A 14,575-nucleotide genomic window follows, 5' to 3' on the forward strand; every position below is an offset into this window, starting at 1 on the left:
CAGCAACAACTTTAATAAAACAGGAAGCAGTGCTCCTCACAGGGGCTTTTTCTGGTTCTTGTAGTTCCAGTAGCATAGATTTAAAGCATCCTAACCTACTTTCAAACACCGAGCATCTGAGCCAAATGTTCAAGGGGTGTTTTAAAAATTCCTACTGGGTGGTGTGTATGTATGTGTGTGGAGGGGTATCTATATTGCAGTTCAACAGGCTGTTTTCCAAGATAACAGTTCAACCAAACACTCAATGTGAATCAAATGTTAAAGAAAATACTTTATTACATCATGAAAAAAGTATAATCATCCAAATTCAAACTTCTTTAAATCTGAAATTTGTTTTAAGACAGCCTGTTGGGTTTTTTTGTTCCACATGGGAATGATATGAAGACTAATCTTGTTACTAAATATTGCACAGTCTGAAAGAAACAATGAAAACAATAACGAAAAAAAATCACATGACCTTGGGAACCATCTCACATTATGAAAAACCTACTAAGAAACATTTATTATAAAAAAAAGAAAAAGAAAACCTTTTGTTTCTACAGTAGCTTTACATTTATAACTCTAGGAATGACCATATTCCACTGAAGACCATTTCAGGAAGCTTCATCTCAGCTATCCCTTGTGCAAATAAGATTAATTTTTTAAAATGCAGTTAGTCTTTGATATCATGTAGACAATTGCCACATATTTCTATTACATCCCTGCCAGGGGAGAAGAAAAATAAAGTAAAGGAGGATTTATGCCATGAGTTTTGCCTGCAGTTCCATCTCTGCTGCCTGTTTTAGAGCAACATCCACCAGGAGCTGAAACCCACTAAAATCCTGATTGAGGTCTGGAGGAGTAGGAGGAGGAGTGTTGAAAAACCCACTCTGTGCATTTGTACTCATTTCCAGTTTAGACGCATCCTCGTGGTATATAAGAGAGTGGTCTGTGAAGTTGGTGGGTGAGGCCCGCTGCAGGTCTTCCAGGGTCTGACCTGCACCAGCTGGCTGACCGAAATGGAAAGGAGAATCTTTCAGTGCAGTTACTGTGGTGTGGCATATGACTGATGGTCGAGCCAAAACAGATGCTGGGGAAGAAGGTTTACAAGTCTTGTTTGGTCCTGGGCTACCAGAGAGGTAGGAGCTCTCAATCAGTGGAATGCAGTTTTTTGTGCCAGCGGAGAATTCCACTGGGCTGCCATCAGCCATCTTGGTCCCTCTTCTCGAGATGGTGAATTGATTTGGGTCCTTCCCATCCTTCCTCAACATGTCAGGTAAGAGTCTGCGTCGTGCATTGATGAACCAGTTGCAGACCTGAGAATACAACAACATCTTAGCTTCTGCCTTTGTTCTCACTTCCAACTACATGCCATTAGAGTTAGTTCAGTTAAAATTAACCAGTCCCTTCAAAGCAGATTCCTTAACTGTAGGACAAAAGAAAGGCTGGCAGACAAGCTCCAGCACACCCACTCAGGGCCCTTTCCTTTTCTCCTGCTTCTCCCAGCCCTTTCTGCTTAACAAAGTGCCTTGGGACATCTGAAGACTATTTAGCCTGAACCAATAGGCTCAGCTTTCAGCCCTGTACATATGTTAAATTATTACCCTTTGTTCATTACACTTGAGTTAATTAACAACAGAAAAATGTTGCCCTTTGAAAGAGTCACTCCTCCCACAAACAGTTACTGATTTGCCCTGTTCAACTGACTGTGTCAACAAGCAAAACATTGGATTACCTCACAGAAATGTGCCCTTGTTTGAATATCTAGCCAGTTTCCTGGGCAATAAAGGACAGCTCAACAGTTCTCTGCTTGTTTACTGTGTAAGGTAGGTTTCCCCCTCCCCCTTAGGCCACTGTAGCACAGAAAACTGCTCCAACAATTCTACTAACTACAAGATTATTTAAAACGGTAAAGCCAGATATACATTAGCAAAGTGACCACAATTTTTTGCTTGCAAATACATTTTACCCATTTGTGAATTTTTTAAAATATCAATGGCTCATCCAATTGCAATATTCAAAGCTACTATAGTAAGCAATTATTTTTAAAAAGCAGACAATGAGTGGGCTTGGAGGATAGATACAGGGTGCCTAGGTTTCTGAACTCTCAGCAAGCACAGTTTTTGTGTTTTCAAAGTTTCTTCTGCAAGGCAGAAACTTACTTTTGCAAAACAAAACAGAAGATGCTTAAGGAATGAACCCTTTTCCCTTCAGTCTGCTCGTGGCACCCATACTCCAGACTACATCCAGAGCTGCTCTGAACTCTGTTTTACATGTCTACATTTCATAATCTTTTGCAAGAGACAGGATTATAAATTTCACCTCTTCCTTACTGGCAGAAAAGGAAGCAAACAAAAGCTAACCAACATGCCCAGAATTATGCCCTGTCACAGGGAGAATGGGGAACAGAAACCAAATCTTTTATTTATATGCTAAGGCAAATAAAGGAGTACAGACATACGCCATGTAGATTTTTTCAGTTTCTTGGGGGGGAAAAACACTCTTTACACATGAAGGCACTCGGGGATGTATTTGAAAACTTGGACTAAAACCTGTTGCATTCAGAGCTTTTGAAAAGTGTACAGATACTTCATGTCTCCACCATTATTCTGCTCTTTTGTTTTCAGAGCCACCAGAGTCACCGTACTGGCTGTGCATATCTTGTAAACGAGGGTTTAAAAATAAAACCACATGGTGCTCAGAGAGGGCATTGCACTGGTATATGTGAAGGGAGTGCAGCTTGTGAGTGACATGATCAAAAGAACGTCAAAGTCTGTGTGAGAGGAATGCATGCCCTTTGGCCTGAATAAGATCAGAAAAACAGAGAACCAACGCTCTACACAGAGCTGTCACCTCAGCCAGTCTGTAGTAAGACCCGGAACTCAAACAGCACTTTTCAAAATAAAGAACTAACCAGTCTACGACTCCAAACAACACTATTTTAAACTCCCACCAGCACATTCTTAAATACCTGTAGTGTGGAAAGGTGTGTCTGTCGTGACAGCTGTGCCTTTTCTTGTTCTGAAGGATAGGCATTGTAGCGGTGCTCGTACAGCCAGTCCCGAAGAATCTGAACTGATTCCTTGGGCAGGTTACCCCGTCTCCTCCTCTTGATGGAACTGGCAGAAGAAGAAAGGTCCAGGGGGATATCCATACTGTCGTCATCATCTGTCTCACTGCCTGAGACTGCAACAAGAGCACCTGTGATAAAAACAGAACAGTCTCGTCACACTACTGCCATAGCCACACAAGCAATATTTTATTATCCGCTTGCTGCAATAAAGCAAGGGGCTGTACACACCAGAGAGAACCATACTCCCTTATCAGGTGTACAACACTGGAGCCAGTGACCTGCATGCTGGGGACAGGGCTCCGTATTCATAAGTGTACTGGTCTCCTTAGCAACCAGCCACCTGGCCACATACATACAATAGCTTGCATCATTTGCCAGGATTATATCAAAGATTAGCCAGCAACAGCTGATGTTCATCCAGCCCCTCCCCCTCTTCAAATCCAAGTGTCTCTTGGTTAGGCAAGAAGCCAACAGATCATCAGAAGGATAAAACATGAAATGTGTTGAATTAGGCATCAGTGCTATTCCATCACATCTACATATCTAAATACTGTTTAGTATTTTAAACACAACCTGCTCTTCCCAAAAGACTAACAAAAGAAGGTGAGAGACGTTCAAGCAGGCATAATCCTGGCTATGGGATTTCATATCAGTATTTCAGTATCATTTTTTAAAAATCATGCTAAGTGTACAGGAAGGAAAAAAGCATGTGCCTAAAAAAACAGGTACAGAATAATTCTCATTTCATTTTTTCTGGAGAACCAGTCATGCCCCATTTCCTGTCTACTGATGCTTTCAAATTGCCACACACTTATTCCATTTATGTGATATGTTTATGGGATCTTTCTACAGCTCATGAAGAGTCTTATTCACAAGCCACTCAAGAGCGAACACTTGGAACTTTATTTATTCCCAGAGAAGGCAATGGGCCCATCCAATGTATTTGCCAGAAAAACTAATGCAGTAGTTACCAGATGAGACACTGTGCTGGTACAACAGTTGGGATGCTTCATCCTAAACACTTTTACACTGGCACTGTAAATCTAAGGAGTGGGTCATGAACCTCATTATCGGGGCTATTTTGGGGCAGGAACGCACAGGAATGGAGTTCCGTCTGGCTTCAGAGTTGGCCACGCCCACTACAGCCAAAACCTCTGTGTGCGTGGCTACAGAGAGAAGGCCTGGAGAGCGACCCCCCCGACAACTCTGAGGCAGGGGGGCTGGGGGGGCAGCTTACCCGGGCTCCCCGCAGCCGTGGGGCACCCAGGCAAGCCAAGGGAATGTATGGGGGTATGGCCTAATATGCTAATGAGCTGTGCTGTCAGGGGTGTGGCCTATTATGCTAATGAGTTCATGTTGAGCTTTTTCTACAAAAAAAAGTCCTGCTCATTATATCTCAGGTATTCAAGTTCAACTCACTTATGTTAGTTTCATACAGAAATCCAGCACAGTAACTACTCTATTTAAAACATTTTAATATAGCAACTCAACGATCTATCTGCAACTACATTCTGTAATAAGATTAATATGTTAATTTTATGCACACTGATTTGGAAACGCAATGCTATTGATGTCACTAAGATGCACTTCCAAGTACACGTACTTAACGTTACAGTCAAAGCATCTGAAGAAACAAATCAAATAGCACCATAGGCCACTAGCGAAAACCCGTCTTGGCTTTAAGTATATTAATCCCACCAGTAATTTTAGGAATCCTACCAATCAAATGAGTCTCTTACAGCAATTGAATCTTCATGGTTTCACACAGTGGATGGGATTGCATCAAACCCAAACCTCCTTGTGATGGCAAAACACAATATTGCAGAGGTAGAGGTAAGCCAGTTGTGTAGTAGTTACAGTGTCAAATTAGGATCTGAGAGACACAGGCTCAAATTCCCTCTCACCCACGGAATCTTGCTGGGTGACCTTCGACCAATCACACACTCTCAACGTAAACTATCTCACAGGGGTTTTGTGAGGATAAAATAGAGATGAGAATAATATACACTGATCTGAATCTCCACAGGGGAGAAGAGCAGGGTATAATGGAAGTACATAAATACATAAATAAAAGAGGAGCTTCAAAGTTAGAGGACTGGAATTTAATCCGAATCCTATGCTCGCTGAGGGACTGGTTCTGTCCTGATGGCAGCATAGCAGTATGCATGCAAAGAGAAGGTGTAAACACTTTCAGTTGAATCAATGGAAGGCTCCAGGCAATGGTATCCACTCCGCAGCTACAGAGCCATGGCAGTGGATAGGATACTTACCAATTCTGCATCCAGTCAAAAGCAGAACACAAAGGGTATAGTCAGAAAATTCAGTTTGCATGTAAAGATGTGCAATATGGCCCCCCTGTCTACAGATTTAGGGCATGCAAGAGGGATTTGGGTGATGGAAACTTATTCATTAATGATTTGGAGATGGGAGTAAGCAGTGAAGTAGCTAAATTTGCGGATGATACAAAGTTGTTCAGGGTGGTGAAAACCAGTGAGGATTGTGAGGCACTCCAAGGGGATCTGTCAAGGATGGGCGAGTGGGCGTCAACATGGCAAATGGGGTTCAATGTGGCCAAGTGCAAGGTGATGCACATTGGAGCCAAAAATCCTAAATATAAATACACATTGATGGGGTCTGAACTGGCAGAGACTGAGCAAGAGAGAGATCTTGGAGTTGTAGTGGATAACTCACTGAAAATGTCGAGACAGTGTGTGACTGCAATAAAGAAGGCCAATGCTATGCTGGGGATTATTAGGAAGGGTATTGAAAACAGATCAGCCAATATAATAATGCCCCTATATAAATCAATGGTGAGACCTCATTTGGAATACTGTGTGCAGTTCTGGGCACCACACCTTAAAAAGGATATTATAGCTTTGGAAAAAGTGCAGAAAAGGGCAACTCGAATGATAAAAGGGTTGGAACACTTTCCCTATGAGGAAAGGTTAAAGCGCTTAGGGCTCTTTAGCTTGGAGAAAAGACGACTGAGGGGTGACACGATTGAGGTTTATAAGATTATGCATGGGAAAGAGCAGGTAGAGAAAGAGGTACTTTTCTCCCTTTCTCACAATACAAGAACTCGTGGGCACTCCATGAAACTGCAGAGCGGTCGGGTTAGAACGGATAAAAGGAAGTACTTCTTCACCCAAAGAGTGATTAACACATGGAATTCACTGCCACAGGAAGTGGTGGGTGCTACAAGCATGGACGGCTTCAAAAGGGAATTAGATAAGCATATGGAGCAGAGGTCCATCAGTGGCTATTAGCCACAAGGTATAGCTAGGGGCTCTGGGGCAAGTGATGCTCTGTCTTCTTGGTGCTTGGGGGGGGGTCAACAGTGGGAGGGCTTCTAATGTCCTGGCCCCACTGCTGGACCTCCTGATGGCACTGGTATTTCTGGCCACTGTGTGACACAGAGTGTTGGACTGGATGGGCCTTTGGCCTGATCCAACATTGGCGTCTCTTATGTTCTTATGTTCTTATTGATGAAAGGACTGATGAAACTTTGTAGAACCAACAAACACCCACCAAGCAAGTGACCAAAAAGAAATGAAGGCTAGATTAACAACACTTGCATTCCCAGAATTTTCACAAGCACCCTGCTTCAGGAGCCCATTTGCTAACACCCACCAAAAATAAATAAACATTTTTGGTATTTTAAAGACTAACAAGATTTTATTTCAGTATCGGTTTTTGTGGACTAGAGCTCTTTCTTTTGCCACCCCTCTTCAACTGACACCAGAAATTGTACTCCACTCCTACTATTGGAGTTGCATGAACATCTTCCCATGAGGATAACAGGCAGGGGGATGCTAGACAATGAGACACCATGCTTCCAAATGTGACAACTGCATTTCCTCCATTCTGCACTGACCCCCAACCCCCCCCCCAAGAAAACATAAGGGGGTCTGGAACACTCAAATGTCCATTACCACCAAGTCTCTCCTCCCTACCCCCTTGCAGCTTGGGGTGGCTTAACAACTTTCCATTCCTCAACAAATGGTAAGTGTCTCTCTTTGCACAAGGGACATAGGACAAGTGTGTGCTGAACAGAAAGTGAGTTCTTACCAGGGCTATTTTGGGGCAGTAACGCACAGGAACGGAGTTCTGTCTGGCTTCAGAGTTGGCCACACCCACTACAGCCAAAACCTCTGTGTGCGTGGCTACAAAGGCCTCGAAAGCGACCCCCCCCCCGGCGACTCCGAGGAGGGCGGGCCATGAGGGCCTCTGGAAGGATCGGGGAGGCATTTAAATGCCTCCCCATGCCTTCCCCGGCCTGTCCAAGGGCCAGCTTACCCAGACTCCCTGCAGCCACAGGGCACCCGGGCAAGCCAAGGCAAGGCATTTTAAACTGCCCTCCCTACCCTCCAAGGGTCGGCTTGTCCTGGCTCCCTGCAGATGTGGGGCACCCGGGCAAGCCAAGGGAAGGCATGGGTGTGGCCTAATATGCTAATGAGCTGTGCAGTCAGGGGTGTGGCTTGATATGCTAATTAGTTTCTGCTGTTGGGTGTGGCCTGCTATGCTAATGAGTTCCTGCTGGGCTTTTTCTACAAAAAAAAGCCCTGGCTCTTACTATGCAGCAATGAAATTTGTTTTCTCCATTTGCCATCTCTATCACTGAACAACAAACATTCCACTCATCTTATTACCATGGATGGCCAAACACTTATGATTCATTCTGCACTACAAAATCAGAGAGCCAAGGTGAAGGAAGCAAAAATAAAAGGCAGTCAAAATTCCCTAATGTAAATCGGAAAGAATTCTCGCTACAACTTCCTCAACTTCCAACTGAGAAAGGTCCAGCCTAGACACTAGAAGAGAGGGGGGGGGGGGGGGGAATGAGGGGGGAACTATGCTCTGAGGCACGTGGAAAGGAAGAACAACCAGGTGACTGGTCCTTCTACTCATCACTTCTACATCCTTCTTCCACAGTTACTCACCCCCATACTTGTATGCCAAACCTATGCCTTTCCCTTGAAGCCCCTTCAATAACTGGCTGCATGGCTACGGTTGCTCTCATGCATCCTGCAGGGGGATGAGGAAGGAACACTCTGACTCCCTTCTCCCTGAACTTGTGTCTGCGGGTCTAAGGTGCTGCTCTCTGGGAAACCGGCTGCCTCTTCCTTTCCCCCTCACTATCCCCCCCCCCACATAGGCTGTACCTCAGAAACCACATTTGGGTCTACCCTGGTTGGGATCTGAACGAGTAAAACAGGAAGCACAACTGGACAGGGCAATCCAAGGGATAATAGAGTTCTCCATTAGGGTCATTACCCTTTCCAGTTGTACTTGGTATTGTAGCTTTCATTCTTCTTTGCGCACATGACCCAACTCATCTCCCTAGCTAAATGCTGGTTCTCCTTACCAAGACAGAGACAACAATTCAAACCAGTTGTGTGTGACGTTATGGAGTTCATCTGTGCAAGTACATTGTGGAGATGCAGGGTTGCAATTGTCAAAGGTACATGCATCATGGCAAACAATGTCCTGGGGTTAGATCGTAGGGGGTGGTGGTTCAAAGCAGCAAAAGAAGACAAGTCAACAGGTCTGCACACATGTTACGCAAGTATTTACATGACAGGCCCTGCCTTGAGGTAAAACACTCATGCTAAAATATTTTAATTGGCCAAATCAGGATATTACCTTAAGAGCACGTTGAAAAACAAACAGTGTTAAAAAGCTGAACATTTATAGTGCTTCCTTTCTAGTGCCTCCACCAAAAGGGGGGGGGGGAATGAAGTCAAACTCCTCTCCTTCCCCTCCCTTGAATATGAAAACAAAAGTCTGCAAAGCTCACAACAGAATAAAATTAAAGCAAGAACAAACTAGCAGTGCCGCCTGCCCTTTGATCTACTTACTTATTGTGACATGTTCCCTCTGCTAAGAGGTTAATGATACAAAACAGGTTTTGGCTAAACTGAAGAAAACTGCCACGCAGCTTCTCACCGGCTAGTGGGCTCTTTTCCGTAAAGAAGCACCAGCCCTTTGCACTGCCAGCAAGGAGCCCCCCCATATCTGCACAGAAGCTGCAGCAACAGGCAGCTGGGAGGAGAGCCATTCCTGGTGTCCAGAGCAAAGGCCACATTTGGTGTTCCCATGGCTCTGTTTGCACTGGAGCATTTGTGCAGATTACAGGCTAGCTTTGGTTTTTCCCCTTGTCAGTAATCAGACTGTGCTTTTGATTTCCTGTTTTAACAGGGCACAATTAAGAAGCATCCTGGATAGCCTGCCAGTCTCATGTGTTAACTGTTACACTCTTCTTGGGAGTTTTCTTCAAAACACTCAGGTCTAGATATAGAAGTACTGTCCTGTTTTTAATGAAAACTACTTTAAATCGCTCAGTGATAAATTCAGAGGAGACGCCACAATTTCAACTTAAAAACTAATGTACTTCAAGTTTATCTGAAATAAAACAAAACAATTCCCCTCACGGGAAACAACAACGTTTGGGGGGGGTTGCTGTCAAGTCACAGTCGACATGGAGACCCCACAGGGTTTTCAAGGCAAGAGGCTGTCAGAGATGGTTTGCCATTGCTTGTATCTGCATAGCAACCCTGGTATTTGGTGGTCTTCCACCCCAATACTAATCTGGCCCAACCCTGCTTTGCTTCTGAGATCTGATGAGACTGAGGTAGCCAGTTCTCAAATTATCGGGGAAAGCTGGAGAAGGGCTTAGGCTCCACCCCCTGACCCCCTATCCTTAACTAGTGCTAATCTTGGGCCTCATAAAACCTTCTAAAAGAAGTGATGGGGGTCCCAAGTAAGGTTGCCAGACCCACCCCCCATCAGGAAAGGGAATCCCTCCATCCTAGTGTCCCATTTCCATCACCACTCTGGGGAGCAGGAAGAGAAAAAGAAAAGAAAATGGCTACCAAGCACATGGCATGATGTCACTTCCAGGAAAATTCAGAAGTGACATCACACCTCTTTAAGAATTGTCAGAAGATCTATGGTAAACCACAGACTTTCTAGCAAGTCCTACAAAGACTGACATCACCTCTTATTTCCCCCTCAGATGGTGTCATTGTGTCACTGACAGCTGCCCCTTCCCCAGTCTTCCATTGGTTGCTTCTGTTCCAAGATATGAGGCAATATATGGGTTCCAAGTCGTCCCTCTGGTTTGAGCACTACATCACACTGATATAACTTCAACAGTTGCAAGTACATGAGGCCTCAGATGGTAGGCCCTATTCAAATAGCTTGAGGTGCATCATTTATGCCTCTGTTCTCAAGGTTTCATAATATGCTATGCACATAAAAATTACAATTTGCAGCTATGTGGACAGCCCATCAGGTATAAACTATATGGTAACAACTAGTTTTGGGTTTAGCTTGCACATCTCAGCTCAAAAAACCATTCTAGGCATACACACTTTGTGACAGCTTGTCAAAAAGAATGTATTTGTGTTGGCAAGATCAGATGTCTTTATATATAAATGAATAGTTTTCATCTTCTGTATAACAGAAAAAATAGCGTCATACTGTTATGTATCAGACCACACATGTAACAGATGTAATGGCTGAGAAATTAACACCATGAATGGCACGTTAGAGGAAACTGGATAACTCCATCTAAAAACTGGCCAGATAAAGAGCTGTCCCATTTTTTTTTTAAAGAGCACTGTAAGGGAAGTTGTAGAAAGCAGATGCTCTAACTAAAATCTACAAGGATAGTTTTCAAAGGCAGAACCAGCTTTTTGCCAAAAATGAAATGTGCTAGACTGCTTTATCCACAAATCTCTCTTTGCATATTTTTGAAGCTCTGGTTGAGTTGTCTATGTTACACTAAGGCAAAAGATTTCCACACTGCACCTATAGAGTTTACTCTAGTGTATATTTAAATTACATATGCAAGATTCAAATTAAATCTAAATATGTAAGATAATAAGCTTCCTAAATGTAAAGAAAATCCAGTCCATCTTGCTTAAGCATGTTTCATTTAAAAAAAGAACTCTCCTAAATAAAGAAAAAACTGGGTTGTACAGACCCTTCACAAAATGTAGGCAAGGCAAAACAAAGGAAGATATCAAGCCTGTGGTTGGCAGAGCAGCTAAAAACACACGGAAGAGGTTACCCAGAGTTAGTTCCTAAAGTAATAATCAATACTATGAGAAATAGGGGCTTCTCTATTGTCTCTATAACTCATCAAATCTGTGAACATACATTCATGGGCTGCAATCCATTTAGGACTATGATTAATGCAAAATTTTACAATCAACAGGTTTGGTACCATTTGTGTAAATAGGATAAAGTATAATGTGTCAGATTATACACTATATAATCTACAGTTGGCAACATGTTTGTGAGGAAAAAATTATTTTATATGTTCTAGTTTTCGAAGCAATTGACACCCCCACAATATAACTCATTGTTTGACTTCAGCCCCCCCCCCAAGATGTCATATTGGTGTTAAAAAAAAATTAGAAACTAGAAGTAATCTCCAACTGACACTCCAATCCAAACCATTAGTTTCACTGGTGATTACTCCCAAGTAAATGTTATTAGGACTGTAGCATAAACAACATTTCAGATTTCCAGAATAAACAACATGACCATGTGTGCAAACTAGAAATCAACCCTTTAAAAGACACAGGAGCAAGGAAACACTTTTAAAAGTTCAGGCATCTGCAAATTTTTCTAGCTTCCATTTGTCACATGTTGCTTTAAAAAAAACCCCACCAACTGATCTTTTCATCTGAGGAGGCCTCTATGCATCATGACATCTTTCTGCACTATCTAAAACTTACAAAGCACTTAGAGTGACTTTTCCTCAGTTTAAAAAGCAACATCTGACAGCAGTTACACTTATTTAATACTGGAGGTGAGCTATAGGAACAGCTAGAGCAGTGTATGGAATTGTATGTCTAAACACAACACATACAGAACAGCTGCCCTGGGGCTGGAACAATGGAAGCAGCAGACAGGAAACTAGCTCCCCACCACTGTTCAAATAGAGGGAGTAGAGGAATGTTCTAAAAATAACTACTCTAATTCACTCTGGAATTTTATTTATTTATTTATTTAGGCCCAATAATGCTACTTATTTCTACAAACATTTAAACTCAGAGACTGGGATGTAACTGTTTTTAGCCACTGATGGCTGACCTTGGTATGCAATAAATGTTGTCTAAAATAACTCATGAGAACACAAAATGTTTGGGCAGAACAGAGTTATAGGACCTTTGTCCTTAATCGTATTCTCTTCATCTGTTGTGGGCTTCCATTACTACTTTACTATTGTCTAATTATACTCTTTGTATGAAACCTGCTTCCTTTGTGTCTTTTGCATTCAGTTCCAAAGCTCCCTCAGAAAACTACAAATTATGTTAACAGAGCACTCTTACACTGCAGATAAAGAACTCAGAAAGCTGAGAGCAGATACAAACTGCTGCAAGATTCTTGGCAGGAGAGCAGACTGTTTGAATACAAAGCACTGCATAGTAAAGCATTGCATAGTAAAGGAAAACTCCACAGAAAGTAGTTTACAAGGAATATTTGAATGATTTTTTCTTTAAAAATGTAAAATTAACTCAACTGTCTTGAAAATGAAGTTTTAAATAGCAACTTTCAATGTGAAAAAGGCTGAAAGAAGAGATTATTTTGTAGCTGGCTATTGGGCAAACCACCCTAAAGTTCACCCCTGCTAACAATGGCAACCCTCTTGTTACAAAGGGAGAGGGAAGCCCCCTGTCAAATACTGGAATAAAATTATTTCTAAAACTATCTTTTTCACCACAACTTTTTATTCTGGGTGTAAAAACAGTATATGAATTTGCCTTTATTATTCTCCTTTGTCAAAGGAAAGTGTCTTTATAAGATTAAAATATTAAAAAGTACACTTAAAAGTTTTTAAAAGCAGCATTTTAAATGGCTCCACCCTGTTTCATACCCCCCTCCCGGTCCGAAAATCGCAAACAAAGAAAGTCCTTTTGCCACCATGCTCAAAGAATGGTACTGAGGGTTTTAAAGGGAAAGGGGGCACTGTGAGAAAAGTTTTCGGTTCCTTGAAAGAGAAAGTTTAGTTTTCAACAGCAGAGAAGTAAAGAATGAAAGAAAATGAGCAGGTTTAAATAAAGAAGGGGGGGGGGGAGAGAGAGAGAGAAACAAGAAGAAAAACTTTGCCCGGACACAAAGCAGGCAGTTTGAACAGGTTTTTGACAGGGCGCCAGCAGCATGGAGATGCGACAGCGTCCACACAGACAGCAGCCGCTCGCATGTTTTGTCTGGGAAGGAAACCTCCTGAACTGCCCCTCGGGACACAAAGAAGGATAGGATCGGGCTTAGAAAAAGCGCGGGGTGAGGGCCCCCCTCCAATATCTTCCAGAAACTACACTGCGGCGGCGGTGGTGGTGGGGGCAGAATGTCTGGCGCGAGGCTGCCACTCTCTCCGCCTCCCTCCCAACAATTGTTTGGCAACACCACGAGGCCGGGCACAGCCAGAGAGTTTCTTCCACCGAGGAGAGAGACAACCGCAGAGAAAAAGCCTCTCCAGAACCTACTTGCCTTTTTTAGTTTTCATCTCGGCCCCTGGAAGTTCCTCCTGTCAACAGTCGAAGATTCCTGGCTTTCTATGCAGAAGGGAAGGAGGAAACTCGGGAAGGGAGAGCTAGACGGGGGGGGGAGAAGCAGTTGTTCTTAAACGGCGTCCAGTGTGTTGAACTGACAGTTTTCTCGGTCTCCGGCGCTGGAAGAAACTTGAGAGGGGCGCTCAGTCCGCTGCGTCTCTCTTTGTTCTGTAACTTGTGCTTGGCGAAGTGAGGCAAACGAGCGGCTGCCTCCTCCGCCACGAGGTGCGCCCTCCCCCACCTCCCAGCAATGAGTAAGCGGGAGAGTAACCAGGAACCAGAGCCGCCTTTGCCGCCTCGCCTCGCCTCCCCCGGCTGCGCCTCCCCTGCTGCTGCTGCTGCTGCCTGGCAGCTTGTGTGATTGACTCTGTCAGATATCAGCGCCAAAATGAACGGGGGAGGGGAGGGGGCGAGAGCCGCTTGCTTGCGAGGCAGCCGACGGAGTGCAGGGGGGTGGTGGAGGGGAGCCCCGGCCCTCCGCTCTCTTCCTGTTTTGCTTCTCTGGCCGCTGGTGGTTCACTAACTCAAGAACTTGGAGGGAGCCGGACGAGGGCTTGGCAAATGCTCCCGGCCGTACCCCACTCAGGCTGCGGTTGGATGAGCCACTCCTAAGAGACGGGGGCTAACGGGGCAAAAGGAACAAAGGTTAGCATGGCAGACCACTTCTACACTTGTTTACTCCGAAGAAATGCAGTCAGCTCAGTGGGGCTTACTCCTTCGTTAGCGTGTTTCGTGTTGGGATCAGAGCCACACTTCAATGGACTGAAAAGGGGCTGCCTGTTTAGGAGCGCGCTGTGGAACGCTGCCTGCCAACTCTGCCTTCCATTCATCAAGCCCCCCCTCCCCCCCGGACTAGATCGGGGTGCGCGCGCGGAGTCTATCGCCTCCTGTTGTGGGATTTTTTTGCTTTTCGTGTCAACTGTTGCAGCTGCCTTGTGCTGTAGCTATTCGAAAATTC

At 44.0% G+C, this 14,575-nt stretch overlaps 1 protein-coding gene across 1 annotated transcript; it reads right to left on the reverse strand.

Moving 5' to 3' along the window:
• Window positions 1-349: 349 nt before the first annotated feature.
• Window positions 350-13,890, reverse strand: TGIF1 (TGFB-induced factor homeobox 1). Its single transcript, XM_015420222.1, has 3 exons — window positions 13,556-13,890; window positions 2,951-3,180; window positions 350-1,295 (listed from the first exon to the last, which is right to left on the reverse strand). The coding sequence occupies exons 1-3, from the start codon at window positions 13,569-13,571 to the stop codon at window positions 738-740; spliced, it is 804 nt and encodes a 267-aa protein (XP_015275708.1). The 5' UTR covers window positions 13,572-13,890; the 3' UTR covers window positions 350-737.
• Between the last annotated feature and the right edge of the window lie 685 nt (window positions 13,891-14,575).

The sequence above is a fragment of the Gekko japonicus genome, unplaced genomic scaffold (assembly GCF_001447785.1).
Source record: "Gekko japonicus isolate JY-2015 unplaced genomic scaffold, Gekko_japonicus_V1.1 scaffold209, whole genome shotgun sequence".
NCBI lineage: Eukaryota > Metazoa > Chordata > Lepidosauria > Squamata > Gekkonidae > Gekko > Gekko japonicus.

Coding starts and splice junctions, on each gene's coding strand:
- TGIF1 (XM_015420222.1), bottom strand. Junction 1,296..2,950: donor CACACCTTTCCACACTACAG/GTATTTAAGAAT, acceptor TTGTATTCTCAG/GTCTGCAACTGGTTCATCAA.